Source organism: Myripristis murdjan, chromosome 22 (genome assembly GCF_902150065.1).
Source record: "Myripristis murdjan chromosome 22, fMyrMur1.1, whole genome shotgun sequence".
Taxonomy (NCBI): domain Eukaryota; kingdom Metazoa; phylum Chordata; class Actinopteri; order Holocentriformes; family Holocentridae; genus Myripristis; species Myripristis murdjan.
This window is the reverse complement of record NC_044001.1, coordinates 16,530,073-16,552,899: the sequence shown is the minus strand read 5'-3', so window position 1 is coordinate 16,552,899 and position 22,827 is coordinate 16,530,073. Positions and strand designations below refer to the sequence as shown.

At 43.0% G+C, this 22,827-nt stretch overlaps 1 protein-coding gene across 2 annotated transcripts; it reads right to left on the bottom strand.

Moving 5' to 3' along the window:
- Window positions 1-3,561: 3,561 nt before the first annotated feature.
- grhl1 (grainyhead-like transcription factor 1) lies at window positions 3,562-22,038 on the bottom strand. 2 transcript variants are annotated; one of them, XM_030045045.1, is made up of 16 exons: window positions 21,863-22,038; window positions 18,885-19,074; window positions 18,349-18,422; window positions 17,921-18,069; window positions 17,580-17,818; window positions 16,694-16,776; window positions 16,161-16,317; window positions 15,875-15,986; window positions 13,814-13,908; window positions 11,553-11,799; window positions 10,817-10,944; window positions 8,530-8,558; window positions 8,190-8,275; window positions 6,359-6,444; window positions 5,287-5,351; window positions 3,562-5,156 (listed from the first exon to the last, which is right to left on the bottom strand). In XM_030045045.1, exons 1-16 carry the CDS (start codon window positions 21,880-21,882, stop codon window positions 5,042-5,044), a joined length of 1,875 nt encoding a protein of 624 aa, XP_029900905.1. In that variant the 5' UTR covers window positions 21,883-22,038; the 3' UTR covers window positions 3,562-5,041. The 2 variants fall into 2 exon arrangements, with proteins under 2 accessions (XP_029900905.1, XP_029900907.1); XM_030045047.1 differs by having other exon boundaries at window positions 17,580-17,803.
- Between the last annotated feature and the right edge of the window lie 789 nt (window positions 22,039-22,827).

The window sequence follows — 22,827 nt, the reverse complement described above, 5'->3', positions numbered from 1 at the left end:
CCTATTTGGGATGCAGCCGAACACTGCAGCAAAAAAAAAAAAAAAAAAATGTGAGAAACAGTATATGGTGAAGTGCCGATTTCTTGTTAATTTCTCATTTCATAACTCCTGTTTAATAAACCAGTGCATTTTTTTTTTTTTTTTTTTTGAGGTTTTCTTGATGAGCTTTGGTGGAGAGTCTGTCATCCGGCCACATGTGGAAATGTTTATCTGGATTGCATTCAGCCTGATACCAGATATGGTGCAGTACATATCTCAGAGGTAACTTGAGAGGGATTACAGTCCCAAGACAAGAATGTGTTTAGTTTTCTCAAAAGAGCTGTGTGAGGGATGTTTGAACAGCACCAAAGCAGGTCACTTATGGACCAGTCAAGCAAGACCGCACATGGGTGCACTACCCTATGTCATCAAAGTGTAAAGTGAAAAGTGGAGCCCAAATCCTCGCTCTAGATTATGAGAAGAATTGGCCCTATGGAAAACTCCTATATCGACTGTAACTGTATGAAATCAAACAGAAGTGAGATGGTTCATCCCAGTAGAGCTCGTAAGAAATGAAACATGACATCCAGTGCTTTTTACAAGCAGCTGCAAAGTGATGTTGACAGAATTTCATTTCACACCAGCAAAGCTGCAGAGACAGCTCTTGGGCCAGTTGACAGCCTGCATGAAAGTGAATGTGAAAGTGAATGTGTGATGAATGATCAGGATGTTAGATTATTGAGTGTTTAATGGGGGTTCCTGGATCTCTGTCTCAATAAATGAATTCATCCCCAGCTTTATCTGATGTTAACTTGAAGCTGTGCAGTCAGTCACTGTACAGCTGATGGAGAGTCTAATAAAGTCAAGACTTTGTAACATTTCAGGGAAAGTGCCAGTAAGGCTTTGTTGTGAATGGCAGCAGTAACATTGCAGGGAAAGGCATGTAAAGGGTTACGCCCATGTGACAAAAGATGTTTTCACACGGAGGGAGTGAACCAATCACAAGACTCCACTGATGATGTATTTGAATAAGCAACTTTGTTCACAGTTGTATCACCTCACAAGTGATTTTGATAACTGCTTTATATTTTCATTTTTTATTTATTTTTTTGGCGATGGCTGGAAACTGATGCTGTAGTGATGAAGAAAATAACAGGATCTCTACGCAAGCGTGGAATAATGAGGCAGAAGAGCCAAGTTGTAAGTCTTTTGCCCCATCTAAAAAGATATTAGAGCTAAAATTTTAGATATTTTAGAGTCACACAGGCACTGGTCTGGTCAGGTACTGGTCCAAATCTGTTTGGTGAACTGGTAAACACTGGTAAAACATTCATATTTCCTAGAACATGAAACCTGTCAGACCCCATGACCTTTCCTCTAGTGCCACCAGCAGGCCGTATTGTCAATATTCCAGTGGAACATCTCCAAATCTACTTGGTGGATCACCATAAATTTTGGTGAAAACATTCAACATTCATGAGATTAAACCATAATATTAGAATAATCACTCGCATTTCTGTGTTTGGTATCTGTTTCTAGAGGGTTTAAATTATGGGATAATGACTTTTTTCTATTTGTCTATAGTCCCTTGAGGGGATCCCTTAGAAAACCACTGGCCTAGAGAAATCTGTCAAATTTGGTGACCTATGACCTTTCCTCTCGCACCGCCAGCACATCAAATTGTTCATATTGCACACAAATATCTGGGCTGGGGCCTTATACGTCACAAAACAGCTGAGTCACTGTGATCTGCATTCCCTATAGGGGCAATACAGTTGAGTCCCCACAGTCCATTGTTACAGCTCCCAGCCCGACAGCCTTCAACCTGAAAACCATTTTATTTTGGAGCTATACACAAGTGAAGGTTTACCCTTCATTCCTGAAATAACATTCAGGGCACTTTACAACGGCATGACAGCCTGACAACGACTAAAACAGGAAACTGATCTTTTTTTTTTTTTTTTTTTTTTTTTTTTTCAAACTCAAACAGCTTCAGGGAAATATTATCCATTGACCTATGTAGTATTTTTATTCAACCAAAAATAAAAAGAAGACAATCGGACAACGATGCAGAATGAATGAAAACAAACACGACTAATGATGCTGTGTTCAAGCTGACATGTTGAAGACCTGCAGTCCAGTCTCAGTTTGGGAGCCTGACTGTTCACTGGCCTTGTCCACAGGCGTCTACACACTCTGTGGACAGAAATCACAGATCCACACCAGTTACTCAGCTGATAACATTTACAAACAAATAGTTAACCAGGAGAAAGGATGGAGAAAGAGAGAGAGAGTGACCAGATGGCTCAGCAGTCCAGGATGACAGGCCATGCTGGCCTCCCTGACTGGTTATAACTTGAGATGCTTCATGTCTTATTTCCACGCCGGAGCCTTGTAGGGCAGCCATTAGATATAAATGTTTGTTCCTGGTTCCCCCAGTGGAGGTGCTAAGTGTAGACTGCCTACAGAGCTTATGCCAACTGGCACACCATGACACCAACGCATAATAATCATAAATGAATGCAGTTGCCTGGTGCCCGTCATACCTCATAGAGGAACAGCAAGTGGGAGGAAAGTAATGTGCCTTTCTTATTCTCCTGAGGATGATATCTTTAATGTCTAGGTTCAAAATTAGACTGCTGGGTCTTGGGCTGTTAAAGGAATTTTTTAAAAGTTTTTTTTTTTTTTTTAAATTCTGAGAAATATATTTCAAATTCACATGATACTGTGTAAATAAGACAGCTTCAGTATTCCTGTAAAGTTTATTTTTTCACTTTGAAAGAGCCCAGCTAACGACTCTCATAAACTTCAAGTCTTTATGCTGAGCTAGCACGAAATGCTACCCCTATGAACCGAACCACTGGACAAGCAGAGGAGAAAATAGTATCAAACATCTTGTCTCAGTTGTTGGAGTATTGTTTTAAGAATAGACGTTTTCGTCCAGATCTGATGCCAATTTAGCTGCCGTAAACAAATTTAGAAATTCAGAGAATTACACTGATTGTTATTACAGCTTTTGCCAGTATTTTTCTCTGGTTTTGCAGCTTTGTCTCTTACTCAAGAAACTCCAGATGTGGCCACCTTTAATTCATCAGTCTGCCAGAAACGGAGACAGCTCGGAGACAAAAGGAGAAGCCATTTCATTTCAGGGTGTGTGAGTTTGTGGCCAGGTTTCCTACAGTGCAGCTTCTCTGGACCAGGCAGGCTTATCATGCTTGTTTCCTGTCAGCGGGGTTCGGGGTTGATGCCCAGACATCTGTTCCTGTGGACAGACACATGCAACACTGGGCCTGGAGCACTGGGACTGAAGCCACCACTGTGTGCTTGATCTTCTCTTTCCCTGCAGCTCCAAACCTGGACCACCAGCACAGCTACTATATAAGCAATAATATGCCAAAAAAAAAAAAATCCCATTACAATTTTCATGGTGCAGAACTGAAACAACCATCTGCTGAGCTGGTCACTCATCCATACTTCACAAATATATTTTAAGAGGGAAAATTAGTAAATAGCCCTCTTTGGCAAGAAATGATACAGATCAAACCAGCGGGGGCAAATCAGTAACACACTTGAAGCCTCGGATGCCAGCACAGCTACTGGATGACTTTTATTGGGCACTTGGTGCATCAAATGCTTTACAAAACTGAAGAACGCAGCAACATTTAAAAACATTTCTCCCTTGACATGTAATGTTAGAACAACTTCATATAAAAAGGAACAAAAACATTATATTATTAGGAATAATAGAAATAGAAATTTGGATATATATAATGTATAAAAATGACCCACATCCATTCTCTTAATAAATATATACACAATAAGTACTGAGATACAAAAGGAGGGATCCTGTTGATCCTTTTCGACATTATGTTCAATGGATATTTACACCAGCATCATCATACAGATTTATCTTTTGTCATTTAATTATCATGATAAAGATATGGCCATAGAAATGAACTTTTTTCTGAATGCATCCGAACTTAAATATCATATTGCACTTCCAGGACAGTCTGCAGAGACTGTGCTAGACATTCAATGACCTATCGGATTGACATTCAGAAAACTACTGTACAAGGGAAGGGTAGATATGTTTTAGCATCGCTATCATTCACTTTCGTCATTATTTAATACTTAGACAGACAAAGGCCATTATTTAAATTGATTTGACAAAAAAAAAAAAAAAAAAAACAGTTAGCCACTTCCATTTACAAAACAACATGTAGCCTAGGCTTATTTGTCACGCACAAACTATACAACAAACATGTAAAATGTGCTTCTCTAATGGTATAATGTTGAGGAGGATGGTACACACTAAATACTGCCGTAATGTTTAGTATTAATACACTGAAGCACTGGGGCCTTTATGCATTCTCCATTATTTAAAACAACAACAACAACAACAACAAAAAATTGTCTGTCTTCATTTTGTGTGCTAATACCCAACCTTAAAGATTGTCATTATCAGTGCTATGGCTTTAGAAAGGGGAAGACAAGCTGCTGTCTCAAAATTATGGCTCTGTTTTATCTCTCCGACTCACATCTGTACATTTTTTACTTGTAAAATCCAAAGACGTGAGAGTGTTGCTTGCACAGCATGAGGTATAGTAGCACCACAAATGCTCTGCTCATTTTAAACTTTTTTTTTTTTTTTTTTCTGAAGAGTAAGTGGAGTTGCCACTTGCAGTAAATGGCCACTACATCCAAACTAAAGGCACTGTCACAATCAAATGTGTCTTAACTTTCTAAATCCTTATGTACAATTTTACAATTAATCAAAATTGACATCTCGTATCAATGCTGTTGTCTCGTAAGAGCTATGGCTTTTTATATGCCGCTTGTGGGACATGAAAAAAATATATAACTTTGCATGTTCATACCTGTTTGACACTAAAATAGTACTGAGACAATGTAATTAGAGCTTCAGATCCAGTCCTTGATCACCGTTAGGGCAAATGGCCTAGCTAGACGTGTAAACCACAGCTCCTGACTGACTGCTCAGTTTCATCTACCCTCCATCCCAGCAGCCTCGGGGTGATGTCACCTCCTCCGGATGACAGCCCAATCAGATTTCAGTGAGGGTGAGTTTGTAAATGCCGCCCAGCTCCTCCATGGAGATCTGGAAGGTGTCCTCGTTGGAGTAGTGTTTGATGATGTTGTCGTCCATGTTTACTAGGATCCTGACACGGGACGAACATGGGCGTGAGTGTCATATTTAACTCATTCTCATCCAAAAGAAATACAATTAATCACCATGAGGAGCAGTTACAGGATTGTGTGTGTGTGTGTGTGTTAATGATGGTTACTCACCCCTTCTTGCATTTCTTATAGACTTTTCCAACCTTTTCTAAAGGCAACTCGTACTTCTCTGAAATCTGAGTAAGAAAGAAAAATACAAATCAGTGTATATTGATTTTCCCTGATTTGATTTCCCTTTATGTGAAATTAAAACACATGGAATCAGAGTAAATTACGCATTTTTGCAAATATTTTTTGTGGATAAGGATTTTGCAAAGCAGCAATTGAAAAAAAACAAAAAAACACATTTGTGGATGGTGAATGGTTTGTGGAACAGGGTACACACACATGGATTGCTGTCTGTGGGTTACAACTGAATTAATAAAAACTTCACTCATCCAAAAAAAAAAAAAAAACCTCGAAAAAGTGAGACTACTCCGCTTGTGTGTCTGATTCTTTGTTACTGCCTCATTTACCTTTTGCCCACCAGCACCTCTGTCGGTTCTGCACAGCTACTGTACATGACCCCAATAATCCTTCCCGCTTTTCAAACTCCATGACCCCACCAGTAACAGTAACCTTCTTCTCCTCGCACACCTCTCTCTCCCTCCATACACCCCTTTCCCCACTTCCTCTTCTTCCTTTCTTGCCCCAGGATGGCCCCAAGCTCCCCTTTTTCTCTCTGTTTCACTCACATTCACTTTCTCACTTTTCTCTTTCCACTTTTTTCTGCGTCTCTTCCCCCTTTTCGCTGGCCCCTTACCCCCTAACCCTGCAACACTCTCCCCCTCCCTGTCTCCTTGCTCCCATTCTTCCCCTTCCAGCTCTCCATTTTCCTCTCCTCCCCGGGACACTAGAGGGTCCAGGTCCTGCCCTGTCACAACTCATTTAGCCTGGCGCGCAGGCGGTTGGAGTGGGTCTCCAGCTGCTGCGCGCCGTCTTTGTCTTGGTGCGTTATGCCAATGCAGACACACAGCAAGACAGACGGACACACAGACAGGCAGGCAGACACCACAAATCACAGCCGGGACCACCCAAAAGACCATCGTCGTGACAGAATAGAGAATAAATAGAGGGTGTAATAGCCTGTCTGTGCTTTTCGTGCGCTGTCGTCACTTGCGGGATGAAGTGAGGGGAAACTTACTGCCTCCATCAGGCCTTTGAGCGTGGGGTTCTTCAGCATGACGGCATCGAACACCTCCTCTGCCTCCTTGCGTACGTACAGCAGCACTGTATGGGAGAGAGAGGAGGCGGACGGGTGTCAGGGCAAAGCACTTATGTCCATGGGTGCACACACACACACACACACACACACACACACACACACACACACACACACAAACAGACACACACAAAACCCAAATTTGACCTCAGATGAATTTCCTGCCAGATTGGAATGTTTATTTATTTGAGTCGGGCCAAATGGCTCGACTGCTGCTTTGGTCTGTTCATGTGGGTTCGTGTCCCTGTCTGCACTGACCCATACCACACACTGCGCTTTCTCTCTCTCTCTCTCTCTCTCTCTCTCTCTCCCTCACTGCCTTGCTCTCTCAAGATTTTGAAGCAGTGAGACACACACACTTGTGTTTAATCCAATTATATGTATAGAGATACGTAATGCCGCAGTCCATTTATAACTGCCCGCTCCCCCTGCCACATGGCACGGGCAGCCATCCAAACGCAGAGTGGACCAGCTCTCTCTCTCTCTCTCTTGCTCTCTCTGCGGATCTGTGTTATCTGTGGCACAGCGCCCAGGCAAAGCAAACCCAGAGTGTCATCATACAATGCCGGGATGGCCGAGCAACACGTAGGCAACACAAACAACACACACGTACGCACGCTCACCCGCCCTGGCCCACACCTCAGATTCACTGCAGTCACTATTCTCAAAATAGATCTGCTCCAAATAGATTTTCCTGTATTGTTTTCCAACCTGTTGCAGTAACTGTTGTTATTTGTAGTGTGTATATGGCAAACAGCTACTCAGTCTGTTTTGAGTAGTTTTGATTAGTTTGAGGCACTTCTGCATGTGGACTGAATCCTGTACATGTGCAAAATAAAGTAAGAAAATGTGAAAATGTGAGAGCAAAATAATAATAACAACAATGACATTAACTTTATGGACATAGCTCTTTTTCAAATCATGTTGCAAAGTGCTTTAAAAGGACACTGCTAAGCTGAGCATAACAATAAAGACAATGAAAGCAATCAAAAGCGACAGGCGCAATAAAACCACAGCAGGCCGACTATAATTATAAGATGCAACAAAGAAAATATTGGTTTATTACTGTGTATAATTAAATGATGTTTGGCTTTAGTGAGGGCAGGCATCTGCTATGTATAGACACAAGGCAAAAGGAAAATGGCATTCTCAAAAGAAAACAAACAAAAAAATACTACATTTTTAGTGACCAAAAATGCAATGTTTGTGGCCAAAATGGAAAGAAAAAATTGTGTATTTAAAAAAAAAATCATTGTGGTATAGATGTGTTCTATGAGCAAGTGTGTTGTTGTTGGACTTAACAAATTAAATGCACTTTCTTTGAGGTTTCTAAAGATCAAGCTAATGCCAGGCTGTTTCAAACTTTCCTCTTGGCAAATTTTAGATCGTCTTACTTTGTCTTGCCATCATGTAATGCTGATGGACACCAAAAAGCAGGTTGTATGCACATGAACAGGATATAGGGCAAAGTGCAGGGCCTTGTTTGAGTGTGTGAGCCTTTGTGCATGTCCTAGTGTGTTTCTATGTGTGTGTGTGTGTGTGTGTGTGGTTCAGTGGAGGCCTCCAGCATGTGTGGGCTGTCAAAGACCTGGAATAATCACATGGTCCAAAAAAGGTGGGGGTTGGAGCCTTCAGAGATGTACCATCGACAACCAAACACAGAACACACACACATATGCACATGCACACACTCACCCACCCACACAAACACACTGCAATAACAAGCGAGAGAGACCCCGGACACAAACCGTACCTTTCTTTGGTTCCTCCAGTCGAGCCATCTTGTTTGGGGGTGAACCAAACTCGTCCTCACTGAAGGGTAATCTCTTCATGCCCGAGCTGTAGTGGATACACATACACACAAATCACTGCTTGATCTGCCATAACAACCAGGCAACACACACACACACACACACACACATGCGGAGCTCACGAGCATTTCTTAGAAACAACATCTGCATCCCATGCTGTTAACTGAGAGGGTGCCAAAGGTTAGTCTCAGTCTAAAAGCTGACATATTCACCCCGCTGCCTTCACCAGCCAATAAAAGCAAGTGACAAACAAGTGTGAAATGAGGCTTTTCAAGAACTCACCTGTCCTCTCCATCTTCTGGCGAGAAAGGCTGCAGGGAGGGAGAGAGAGAGAGACGGCAACTTGAGCCATAAGGAATATAAATGTCAAAAACATCCTGCCATATATCACAAATGTGGGCGCCTAAGCAGCTGTGACAAAACTATAAACTGCATGGAGTAAAGTGCACATGGTATGTTTTTATTCCACATATGAAGAGTTCATTTGCAAAAACAGATATCTCCATTTGAATTTATTAAACCTTTTCAAACTTTTTTGAATTTTATTAGAATTTACTTTATATTTATTTCTATTTTTTATATGTTTATTTAGCCTGGCATAATGTTTATTATCCTAAATCATGCTTTGTGTGTGTGTGTGTGTGTGTGTGTGTGTATATATGTGTGTGTGTGTACTACAAGCACTATCAGTGAAAAAGGTGTATTCATTTTAAGGATGGCTTTTATCTGTTTTTGCAAATGAACTCTTCATATTTGCTTGAAATGGAGATGCATGTTTGAATGGCACTGTTAGATGCCTCAGATGCACCGGGGCTTGTAACACGTGCTGTTACTTTCCACTGTTTCACACTACACCGGCTGCTAAATGTGCAATCAGTCGGCCAGCTCAAAGGTCAGTGTGGATGGTCAGTCCAAAAGGTTCACCGTGTTGACCCATTTCTTCTGCCTTTGTTTTCGAGAACAGAGCCTGGTCAATACAAACCAGCGGCTCAGCTCTATTGCTATAGGTGGAGAAAAGCTTGCAGCTACAGTGATTCTCAACCCAGGGGTCAGGACCGGGCACGGGGTCACAGGATCATTTACAGATGGGTTACTGGATTGAAAAAAACAAACATATTTTTCTACTTGCCAAATATATGAGTGTCTAGTTTTTTCTTTTTGTATGTCAAGTATTGAGTAGTTTTAAGCCTCTACATGTCTGCTGATAGTCAGTCATAACAAACAACTTGCAAAGGGGGAATTTTAAGGGTGCGGACCTGGATCTGTTCCATCCTGTTGTACCCATCCAGCTTAGTTTTGGGAAGTGTGTGTGTATCATCGTCACTGTTTCAGATTGGAATTTTGGAAATTTTAAGGAATCATGAGTCAAAAGAGGTTGAGAAACACTCACCCTGTTTATATCAAATTACATACTTTTTGTAAGTATGAGTAATTTTACTAAGTAGCTTTCTAAGTACTTTTTGATTAATCATACTGCTGTATTGTCTGTCCATTTGATAGAGTCTTTATAGAGGTTTTACTGTTACGCAAATATCCATTCAAATATCCATATTATTTACAACGTGCACTCGTGTCAGTGATGCTGTTTTGCAATTCCTGGAAAGCTGAATTTTGGTAAAAGCAGTGTTTTCACACAACTGTATTGATCGCGGCCACTTCTGTTAAATAGAGATCTATTCTGAGGTGCAACCCTGTAAACTCAGAGTTTATCAGACACTGATAACGAGGCCATGGGGACTGCAGCAGGGTTTTCAGTCAGGTTCAATGTCATCAATAACACTAAAAATACTCCCACCACTCCGACTGCCTCAGCCTTGCTGCTAGAAAAGTAAACAGCCACTGAACTCTCCGGTCTGGTCACACCCTGCCAGTAGGGGGCAGTCACAGTTCACATAAGGTCTCGGTGTACTTTCCCAGTCCTGACTAAACAGCAAAGTCATCTTCCGTGTAAGTAAAGCAGGTCATTAACACATGCCAGCTCTGGGCATTAACCTCTGATATAAAAGCATAATAGCTCTTGAAATCTTTGACCATAAAGAAACTGTCATGGCTCCTGCACACACCCACAGACACAGGCTCACACACAGCTACAGCGGCTCTACAGACACCTTCTGAACCCCTCGGTTTGTTTTGAATCGTGGGTAAATGATTCATCCCGTGACTAATCAGTCTGGAGTACAGCCGAAAGTATCTGGGAATCCTATCAGAGAGCTAAGACCAGATCTCTTTGTTCTGCCAACTGGCAGCGGGCTAGCCTTGACCTGACCTGACTCTTGTCATTTGATGAGTGAGTGGGCGGCAGCCGGGATGCCAAGGTGCACAGTTTAGGGTCAAAGTGAGATGTTGCACCTGCGGCACAACTGGAGCAAAATAAAGAAAGAGAAATCTTAGGTCTTAGGTCTTGGAGTAAGAACTCACTGTGCCCTTCATCCTCAAAGCCCACAAAACACACTTTTAAACTTCCTCTTGGCAAAACTGAAGCAATACTGCTATTCCACGCAGCGCTGCTGGTGCTGAGGAGGAGAGCTTCATGAGTCAGAGAGCATCAAAGGCTCGGCTTGGCACTCACATGGCGCTGGAAGCTGGAGAAGTGAATGTCGGGAATGAACAGGACAGGCTGGGTGTCGAAGTCAGTCATCATCTTGAAGATGGTGACGTCGTTGCGCTTCTGGAGGAGAGGCACTTTGACATCTACAACTGGGAGAGGAAAAAAATCACAACGGGAACGATGTTAACAAGTGGGCTTTCATTCAAAAGACATTTTACCAGCAAGAAAAGGTTGTCAAAGTTGAAAACACCTTCTGACTCTGATTTTGGTGGCTCTCATGTTTTAACCTCACTTGAAGGATCACATGTCTGGCCACTCTATTGGATGAGTAGATTGTACAATCTGGGGTTTTTGAAGCTCAGATCCAATTGATACACTCAAAATACATGTCATCATGAACACAAGGCTGTTTCTCTTAGTTCCTGAAAAGCTGATTTTGGACATGTGAGGTTTTGCGAGTTAGGGATTTAGGGGTAAAGGAGAAACTAGGTTGAGGCTGAGGCTGCTAAATTATATTCCACAGTGTTGTTTGTGTGTCCAACGGAGCCGTATCTTAAGCTGTCATCTTGTTTTTGCTAGGAGCTGAGATGGATCTTATCACTGCACAAATGCTTCATGACTACACAAATGAACTTTGAATTACGGACGGGGTAGCATTTAGTATATTCTAGCTACAGGTATGTGTGGTGTGTGCTTATTATGTATATCATAATTCATCTCATGTTGAGTGAAGGTAAAGCCTGTCTCAGGAACTCACATGGTCCCAGGCTGTTGCTGAGATCGGTCACCTTCCCCTTCCGGCGGGACTGCTTCCTCTCCTCATCCCGGATCTTCCTCTCGGCTCCTTTGTCGCAGAAGACTTTGATCTGGCAGTAGGCGCGGTGGATGGGCTTGTTGCTGCGGTTGTTGTAGCTGTAGGTGTCGATCTGCAGGTTGAGAGGCAGGCCCTTCACCCCCTTCTGAGAGGAGAAGTCCGTGCTCAGACAGTTGACCGAGATGAAGATCTGTGGAGGAAGAGGAGAGGGGAAGGATAGAAGAGTACAAATTATAAATAAAGAAAGGATTGGTGCAGCTTTACAAAAAAAAAAGTGTACAAGTATTGTTTGTATGACATCATCAACAACAGCAACAGCAGATGCCTCATCCCCTCAGCACATTCAGTGTTTTGTGGTGCCCTCTACTGGCTGACCCTGGTAATCACATGTTGATTTGCAGGACAGGCTTTGACTTACTGACCTCTTTAGTGCATCCATACAAGTGTGATCACTGTGTCACATCAGATGAAAACCACATGAAAAAATACAGAATCACAATGGATCTAATGTCACAAAGTGGCAAATGTCATTCACATCATAATAAAGCAAGGATTCATTTAGTTCTGCGAATGTTTTTGCAAATTTATAAAGAAGAAATTTAGAGGGTGAAAGATCTTCAAGTAGCAAATTATCATTTTAATTTCCTGCTCATGGGATCAAATGCAAGTTACAGGTATATTTTTCCCAGCAGGCATGTGGTTTTGCATAGAATAGTAGACACATTACATGTAATATAATGTGTAACTGTAAAGTCTAACAGGCAAGACACACTGCGATCAATCAGCAAAGTTTCAGGCATGAAGCTTAAAACAAATCATTGCCATCAACAGAGTTTTTAATGCTAATTACAGTAAATAGCCCCGGAGCAGGTAAACATTTGGTAAGGGCTGGCCTCGGTAAACAGACTGGCTCTATCTGTGCCTCAAGGGGATCACCAGGGGGCACACCATGCACACACACACACACACACACACACACACACACACACACACACAGACACCTGTGCACACATACACACACACACACACATACACCTTCATGTGTCATCTTACACCCGGGCATTTAAAGGTTCAAACAGCTCAGGGGCGGGGGTGCGTGAAAAAAAGGATGAATACACACAGAGATGAAACGAACACACACAAGGATGAACATCCTATGGACACAAGCCTCGAGTCACAAGACACGCAGACCCACATCCTGGTGTGTGTGACTGCACGGTTTTGAGCGCGTGGCAGAGGTTTGTGCATGTGACTGTCAGGTATGATCCGCAGAGACGACCGTGACGTGTAAGAAGGCGAATCTTCCTCGGTGTGTTAGCGCATCAGTCATCTCCCATCCCAGTGGAACAGTCAACAGAGCGACACGATGGTTTACATCAAACACAAACACAGAAGCAACGGAGTGACTTTGACTTCTGGGTTACACCCTCCTCCACTACAACTGAAGAAACTGGTCAGGAGGAGTGATGGAGACGTAGACGACAGAGGAGGAGAGGAGGAGTGGGAGGAAATCACCACCTCCTTCCTGTCACCTCATACCTGCTGGACGGGATTTGGTTTGTGAGCAGTCTGAGCCGCTCTCCAGCCCCCCTGCCGAGTTTCCTCATTCCCGCGCCCATTGTTACTCCTGTCTGGCGAGTCGAAATACCTAAACACGCGTCACCTCTTCATCACAATAGGGGTGACAGGTCAGACCGGTCAAGAATGTATGTAGAGAGAGCAGGCAAACTCCACACACACACACCTCGTCGTCTCTACGCAACCCGACTTAACAACACACACATGGAACATTGGGGAGGAGTGGATAAGTGACACCGTCCTTATTCTTTCGTGCATTTCCCATAACGGCTGTTTCGGAAAAAATAGGGGCGACCATCACCTGACACCTTTGTTCTGATCGACAAGAGGAGCGGTCTAATTACGGGAAAGTCGTTGAAAGTGTGTTGATGTGACAGGTTCAAGGTTCGCTCTAACAGTTCAAGACGTAGAGGCTGTCCTCACACTGTAAGCGTAACTATGGAAACCAGGAGTCCTAAGTGATCTAATAGAAAACCCCATATTCTTACTGGAGGGAAAACTGATGATTGATTTAAGCCAAAATTTGTAATGTCATTTTCAGTGCTTGCAATTAGTTTTCGATTATGTGATCGTGAAGCTGTGTGTGTGTGTGTGTGTGTGTGTGTGTGTGTGTCCTGCTGTCTCACCTTAGCCTCCTCATTGGTGTCCCAGGTGAAGGAGATGGCATTATAGGAGATCTCCTCAATGTTGCCGATGGTGTTGAAGCTTTCTTTGTAATCAGCTGTTAAACACAGTAGGCAAGAGAGGCACGTGATGAGTGACTGTACAGCAGGCAATAATGATAATACTGTAGCTGTTAAAGGTTGACATCATTATTATCACTGTATTGAGGCTGGCTTTATAGAAGAGAACATGTAGACTGAAAGGAGCGTGACATGGGGCTTTCTTCCACACAGACACACTACAAAAAATACTTCTTGCCACTGGTGCTTGTTCTGTTACGTTTTAATAGACCTCCGGCTCTGTTTGACCTGAATGGAATGAAACTTAAATTAATGATATTGGTAAAACCGGGCGGCACGGTGGTGCAGTGGTTAGCACTGTCGCCTCACAGTGAGAAGGTCCTGGGTTCGATTCCCACCCGAGGTCCTTTCTGTGTGGAGTTTGCATGTTCTCCCCGTGTCTGCGTGGGTTTCCTCCGGGCACTCCGGTTTCCTCCCACCGTCCAAAGACATGCAGGCCAGGTGAATTGGAGAAGCTAAATTGCCCCTAGGTATGACTGTGTGTGTGTGTGAATGTCAGTGTTTGTCTGTCTGCCCTGTGATGGACTGGCGACCTGTCCAGGGTGTTTCACTGCCTTCGCCCTATGTGCGCTGGGATAGGCTCCAGCACCCCCCCGCGACCCTAGTGAGGATAAGCGGTTTAGAAGATGAATGAATATTGGTAAAACCTGTGGTTACGCAGCTATTTCATATCAAAATGGCTGCGGTGAAAAAGGTGTGTTGGTGGCATGTATATGAGCTGAAAGTACATCTAAACACTCTTCTGCTTCATTGCACATTTAACTGGCCATTATTTGGGGGCAAAATGTCAGAAAAACACAGAATAACAATCCAAATATGAACAAATCAGCAGACACACTGAAACTATGGAAATGGAGACGTGTTTTCAGTTTCAAACTGAAACTTTTGACTCAAACTAAATCTGACTCAGTGAAATGTTGCACCATAATACACTTGTATGCATTTTACCAATGAGGAAGCTGAATTATTGTGCATGGAAGAAGGAAAAAGGTGAGGGCAACAAAAAATGCGTTTGTACTAACCAAGGAGAAAGAGCTTATTTTTTCATCACTTAAGTCTTAACATAGACCCATAAATGATACATTACAAAGTATCACACGGTGGAGTTTTACAGCTGGAAACCAAATCCCTTGCCAGCCAAGATGAATCACCTCCACCAGTCTTCTTTCCCCTTTCAGCCACAGCTAAGCTGCCCTTTCAGCCAGCCACAGGAAGATGGATCAGCCCAGGCCACACTGAATTTATCTGCTGTATTGTCCTGCCAAAGAAGCAGCACTGGCGCCAGTTTACAGAGCGCAAACAAACACTAACTTTCCTCCTCAGCTGTCATCCAGTCAACGCTCTGCCATGAATCAACAGATGACACTCAGTCATGTCTGATGTTTTAACACCGACAGATTCTCCCCTACCAGCTTGGCAGCCAGCCCTTAGGCCAATCAGCGACAAGATGCATCATGTCACTGTTTCACAAAATCAAACCAGTACTGTTCAACGTCTGAAATTTTGACCTTTGACTAATTAAAAATAAGACCGCAGCAAAAAGAGAAAGCATCATCCCTTCATGTTTTGTCAAAATCAAGCCAATGATAAAAGAAATATCACATTTAACTACACGATTAGGGCCATCAATGACATCTGGGTTTGTGTAGTAACTTTTTTACCTTTAATTGTAGCGCCTTCATTCGGCAATTCAATAAAATGTTTTTGACTGTGAGACCACAGCATCTAAATGCGTCACCTCTCCAAGCTTCACTAAATTTAGGCAAATGGTGGAGCGATTACTTTTACTTTAAGTTTGTAACTTTTAAAACACCAGAACTCGGTGCCAAAAAAGCACAATCCCTCTAAGTTTAATCAAAATCAGACCAATCGTATTTGAGATTGCTTTTGACGGACGGACACATCCTGATCCTCTGAGACAGGTGCCGTTGCTGCAGTTCTTACCGATGTCGAGGCACCTCTGCTTGGCCGTGTGCTGTCTGGAGTGCCAGTACTTCCAGTGTTTCAGCTGATCGTCTCTGCACTTCTCCTCTCCAAACACCACCATCACGACACTCTGGGAAAAGGGACACCACACCCAATAACTGTTAATGCATATCTACAACACTATAGTATCATTGTATATTCATCTTTTTTTTATTCACTGTTGATTCACTAGTGAAACTATAACAATCATATTACCTCTCTTATGGTTAACAGAAATGAAGATCCATTTGTCTTCCTCTCTTACCCTGACTTTGGTGATGGGATGCTGCATGCCTTTGCTGTTGTCAATCTCCCTGAGGCTGATTGGGTAAAACTGGCCTTTGTTTAGGTATGTCATCGTCCCGTCACCTGTCTTCTGACGCAGAGACTTGGACGCCTCCAGAGTATACTCAAAATTATTCCTAAAATAAAGCAAAATCAACAATGAATGAGTAAAAAGTTGTGGTCTCAAGTTTCTATATATATATAAAAAAAACATCACATGCCTACATTTATTTCAGTATTTTATCTCGATAAAAGTTTATTAAAGGTTTGTGGGGCATGCTTCACTGACAAGCGCCAACAACTGCGGCTGCTAAATCGTGACCTAAAATCAGTGCGGTGTCAGAGTCGGGCCCGATAACATTGTGTGGCGCATTGTGTCTTTCACACAGAGGGGAGTCTGGTGTCTCCCCTGTGACTGCCATGAATGAGGCCATTCTGCAGAGTGTTGTATCAGAGCTGAATGGCAGTGTGGCGGTAGGAGTCGGACGGTGGGCCGACGGCAGTGCAGCTTACCCCGGCACGGTGTCAAACGCGGTGTAGTCCTCAGGCGCGATGGAGGCCATACGTAACTGGAGATCCCCTGGGAAGGAAAACACCTGCAGCACACAAAGCGGAGGAGTAAAGAGAGAGAGGGAGAAGTAAGACACAACAACAAGAAGACATTACACAATTACACTGACAAGGATTTTCCAGGTTGAGCCTCTCTCATCCTTGCTGTATTTTTCTCCAAGTCAGACTCATTTTTATTGACCTTCTAAGCATTCATTTTAACTAAATCTTACTCACGGAATAATCTGTATTTTAAGATATTACCCTTCAGGGATATGGCTTTCTTTTTTCTGCCATTTAGCACTTCTTCCTCTTTGTTTTGTCAATCCATTCTTTTCATTAAAACCCACACCATGATTCCTGCTCATTTCTTTCCCTGTGAATGAGGAAACAAGTCGCTTGTCTTCCCTCTTCCACATCCCTCTTTCCCTCCTCCCCCAGTGCATAGGGGTTTTGTTGGGTTACTCCTTTCTAAGGTAATCCTCCTCCAGGTTAAAAAAGAGAGAAAGGGGAGAGAGAAAGGGCTTTGGCTATTGTAGGAGAAAAGTACAGCACTTTATTGTGTTGGTGAGACAATGGCATAATAACACACTGGCCGCTATTTTGGCATGTTCAAATAAGACCAGGGAAGGCTGAGCCCACCGCTGGCTCCATGGGATCAGGTGAATGGTCTATTGTCTGATGGGAGAGATCTGAGAGGTCAGGAGAGGAAGAGGAGAGGAGGAAAAGAGGAGAGGAGAGGAGAGGAAAAGAGAGGAGAGGAGAGGATAGGAGAGGAATGGAGTGAGAAGAAGAGGGCTATAGGAGAGCATAATTTGGGGTATCGGATCCCTCTCGTGGAAACACACACCTCCTGGGAACCGTCCTTGAAGCTCTCTGGGAAGGTGGAGTCGGGGGGTGTGCGGGAATGGGTGCTGGGGCTGAGCTGGACCGAGGGGTGGGTGAGCTGCCGGTCACTGAAGACGCCCACATGGCTGTCTGGATCTGCGCAGTTGTTGGGCACCGTCACTGAGAAGCCGTGGGTGGGCACCTCCGTCTTGACAGGCGGGTAGTTGGGTACCGTAGCGATGGAAACTGTGACGGTTGTGTCTGAATCAATCAATTGATCACAAAGTCAAGGGATGGAAATTGAATGCTCTGACTCTCAGACAACTTTGGCTTGTCTGATGGTGCCATGTAAAGTGAACAGACCTGGTGAGGGGAAGGGCTTCTTGTCCTGGGTCAGCTGGTTGGGGAGAAGAAAGTTGAAAGGCCCCTTGAGGACTTGGATCCTGCTCTCCACATTGGCCATGGGTGCTTCCTGGAGTGGGCCTAGCGGGTGCACGGCCTGAATCTGGTGTCTGGAACGCAAAAGAGAGAGGAAACAGCACATTAGCAATGTGGTATTGAAGGTTTTATATACAGCTTATGTGTGTACCCATCTCACCCATCCATCTCAGAAAGCACTGAACAGGTAAACAAGGAGAGGCTAAAGCTGCACTCCAATATGTTCAGTTCCCTTGTACACACACTCAAATTCAGAGAATACCAAAGAGCTTCAATCTGTCCATGCCGTTCAGAGCTTAGTTCCCCTCCGCTTTGCTTTTTAAAGGGGGTATTAGGTGAGGGCAGTCGCCTACCTTTTGTTGGGATCCACATCAGAGACCAATACGTCTGCCTTGCTCTGGGATATTGTTCTCTTTTCCCTGGGCACCTGCATGGGAAGGTAAACACAGCCGCTCAGTGTCTGACCACATCACATCCAGCAGCCTGGCTCCTCTTGCTGTCTACATGGACAGCTAGATCAGTTTCCAACAGCTGACACGGGTTCTGCCTCACAGATGTTGTGTAATGGCCGGTTGTCTCTATGAGTGAAGGTCATATAGGTAATGCCTGAGGGGAGTTTGGTAATCTAATCCTCTGACATAAGCTGGTGTGCTCACGGGTTTGATGGGACTCTTTGTCTAACATGGGCAAACATCATTTGAGGATTAGCTTGCGATGCTCTCTCATTGAACTTTGGTTGCTTTTGGGCAGCGGCATGGCCTGGGGGTTACAGCAACCGTCCCTCTGTCCCAGTGTGTGTCCCAAACTGACCCTGACCTCTGACCTCACCGGAAGAAAGGTCAAGCGAAAAGAAAATGACGTAACACAGTATCGTATTTTGCTGTGCTACCTTGTAGTAGTCGTAGAGCAGGCCGAGAGCTGCGGCGCTGTCTTCGTCCCCGTTGATGCTCATCATGGCCTTGGTGGCGGCCGTCAGCGGGTTCTCCAGAAACGACTTCCAGGCTTCGTCCTCTGTGGTGAAGGAGCGGCGCTGGCCACCATAGCCCGCCTCGTTCTGCAGAACCAGGACAGGACGCTTACTGTGGGAAGAGAGAGAGAGGGGCTGAGTGAGAGAGCAAGGGGGATTATAAAGGTGTTTCCGGTATTTGTGCGTCTTTTCAATATTATCAGACTGGGATCTAGCTGGACGTGAACTACAAAGATCAATAGCTCTATGATAAGTGGTCTGCTTACTTCAAGCAACAGTTAAAGTAGAACTTAGCTGCGTGATTTCACCAGCAGGGTACTGGTGAAAGAAACTTTTTAACCAGTGGTGTTTCGAAAAAGGAAGCTGATGTCAACAACCTGAGGCCTTGCTGTTCATACATGCTTTAAAAGTTATGCTGTTGCGACACTTTGTGGCCGAGTTTCTCCCTTTAATGCACCTGTGTCATAGAGTCAGCGTTCATCTTGGATTGAGTCACTACACCGCCGACATGTGAATCCACAAAGCCAAGGCCTACAATCACGACCTTGATCAGAGCAGGTTACAAATAAGGGAGATAAACAGTGAGGAGGTTCTTTATCTATGGGACCTGTTGTTCAGGCTTTTCTATGATTGTGCAACAAATCTCAGCCTTCGAATAACTGAAGCGTCTTGGGAAAAGATGCTCTACTGGCTCGTCCAGTGTGACGACTCTCGCCTGCGGATCGCTCATTGGTTGAGAAGCTGACCGCAATCGACACGTATCTGCTCCTGCCACATTCCTGTGTTTCAACAGTGCTGTGCTTCTGTTTTTGTAAAAAAAAAAACAAAACCTGTTTGTAAAAAATAATCACGAGTTTGCACACTCAGTCACCGCCTGCATCTCTTTCTCTTCCTTCTTCCTCCCCCTTCTTGTCAGGTCAGCCTCAACATATCAACTCTGAGAGATGTTGTTTGAGAGATGTTTGTTTTTTTGTAAGCATATCTGCAAGGAAGCCCATTGTCAGTGCAGCAGCTATTAAACGTGCATTTTAGTGCCTTTATTCCTTGCACTGCTTACTATTCATTCCTTGAAAAGATGTGTGAATTTCAGCATAGGAAATTGTTTTGTTCATTGTAAGAAAGTCTATATGAGGGCATCAGCCTGACATGTAAATTTAAATGTAAACTATGTTGTTTGAAGGAAAGTCATAACATAATGAAGCTACAATAAATGTGTCAAGTTAGTGTGAACTTCTGAGAGAACTGAAAGATTTTTTTAAATAAATGCATAAGTAAAAAAAAAAAAAAAAAAAAGATAAAATAATGAAGATGAAAGTTAACACATTACAAGATTTTTTTTTTAAATTAACTCTATTTAATTTAAATACATGCATTTCTTTCACTGAATTTCAATGAAGCTTAATTTCTTTAGGCTTCATTGTCAGTATCTCCCAAAATCCACCAAAACTTACATCCCTCGTCAATATAATACAGCGAAATGTAGACTTTATTTCCCAACTCAAAATGATCTTCCCACCACATCAGCAAATACTCTGCCACAACAAAGTTATTATGAGCACTGGAAACGGACTGGGTCGGTTTCCAAGCAGAGTATCTACGACAAATGAGGCTTTTCCTCTCAATGGTCAGAGCAAAGTGATAATTAGTAATTCTATATCTAATTGTGCCATTCATAAAATGCAACCCGATAAGATCCATTATGGACATGGCAATAAAACTCTCTAAGGTCATGCAATACGTTACTGGGGGAAAAAAAAAAAAAAAAAAAAAAAACATAAATAAATAAATAAAACAAAATTCAATTGTATTTTAAACGGAAAACGGAATGGAGATTACTGGAGAGGGAATAGGACAGAAAAAATAGTGACTTCTTTTTTTTTTGTTTTTTAACCATGCAGCATGGAAGAAAATCATAAACACAAGCCCATACAATGAACGGTGCATTTAGATAGCTTTACCTTTAAAATGGGTATAGTTTTGAATTTCGGACTGACAAGAGTGTAAAATTATGGACTGTGTCACTTAAACCACATTGACAAATAACCCTTAATAACCTATAGAGCCAGCTCACATTGTCTGTCTCTCTAACACCCGGGCCAACGCCTTGCAGGTGTACGATTTCACTCCAGCGATCTCCTTGTCAATGCCCTTTAAAATCTACAAGATATAGGCTATAAGCATTTCTCACAAGATGGAAAAAATATTTCACTTGTTGTTCAAAAAGCCGCAAATGGAAATAAAATAATACTAATAATAATAAATGAATAAAAACAGCTGCAGGGATGCAAAGGTAGTGTCTTTAATTGGCATGGCATATTAACGCCTGTGCAGGAGCGTTGAGGTCCATGTTATTCCTGAACAAACATCATTGAGACTATCCACATAACTGTGAGGGCTGAGGCAAACTCAAACACACAACCGCCCAGGACTATCACGGGACAGGGACAAGTTTTTTATTCTGACAGGCGCCTCTGCTCGCACGGCAGGTGGAGGTAGCCTACACCTGTACACCTGTACAGGCTTGAACATGACAGGTGAAATAAGCTCTGAGCAGCTCCCGTCCCACAGAGCTCACCCCATGGGAAAATAGTAGCTGTAATCACTCTCTCTCAAGGCAGGGCAGTGAGAAGGTAACTCTTACCCCTGAACTAAAATAGTCAAAAAAAGCTTTTAAGGAGAAAGCAAGATAAATACTGCGACAATTTTTAAAATATCATGGAGCATCTTGTAAATATTATACGTAAATGAGAGGCTTGTTTTGAAATCCTTCTGTGGCATGTGGAAAGAGGAGTCCCAAAAATGTTCAAAAATCCGCAAGTTATTTTGCATCAACATTGCAAGCTTTCAGTATCAAGCTGTTGTTTTCTGCTGACTACAAGCGGAGAGTCAGGACAACTTACTTGTCATGCTCCTGTGACATCTCGGTCGGTCGAACTGGACTTTCTAGTTGGTACTGAAAATCCGATCCGTCTTCTTTGCCGTGAACTCAGCCACTAACGCGGGATGAGGGCCACGGTAAAAAACAAGGTCTGAGAGAAGAACGGGTTTTGTCGGCTTTTCTCGCTTTTTTGGGACTATGCTGACAAATGCTCCGGTTTTACCTGTGGAAGGGCCTCGGATTGGATTACAGGTGGACAGGGGGGCGGGGCCTCACTGTCAATTACCTGCTTTGCGCTTGCCATTGGCTCAGCCGGTGTCCTACTTGAGTTGGAGAGCAGGCAGTAAACCGCATACAGTGATTTTGTGAGGAGTTTGAGCCTAATTGAAAAAACAAACAAACAAACAAACAAAAAAAACATATTGCTCTAAAGGTTGCTGCTTATTTCCGGTGATGGGAAAAAAGCTTCCAATGATCTAATCCAAACTTCACCTGAAGAAAAAAAAAATATATATCTCTATATGGGGACTTGGAATGACGCCCATACAGTGTGATGCTAAACACATTAATGATGAACTTAATATACTTACCATAAGAATAATAATGCAAGCTGCCACCATATAATTGAATCAGGCAATATTAGAATAAAGTAACATATATGTTTGGTTTTTTTTTTTTTTCATCAACAGCTTTGTCTTTATTTCATTTAGGCTCCATCACTTCACTTACAATACTGCTGTATGTAAACTGAGTTTAGGCACTGAGATGTGGGAGGCACCAGACTAAGCTGAACTGAATCTGCATAGCTTGTTTGAGATGGTCAGACATTACTGATACCTGAAACATTACTGAAAAGTCAAATTATGTGTAATTCATTCTGTGGTAATAAAAGCTGGAACCGCTCATGCAAACTATATCTAATGAGAAAATGTGCAGTCGTCCTCATAGTTAGATGCCTGCAGGCCTGTTTTCCATACTGTTTCACTG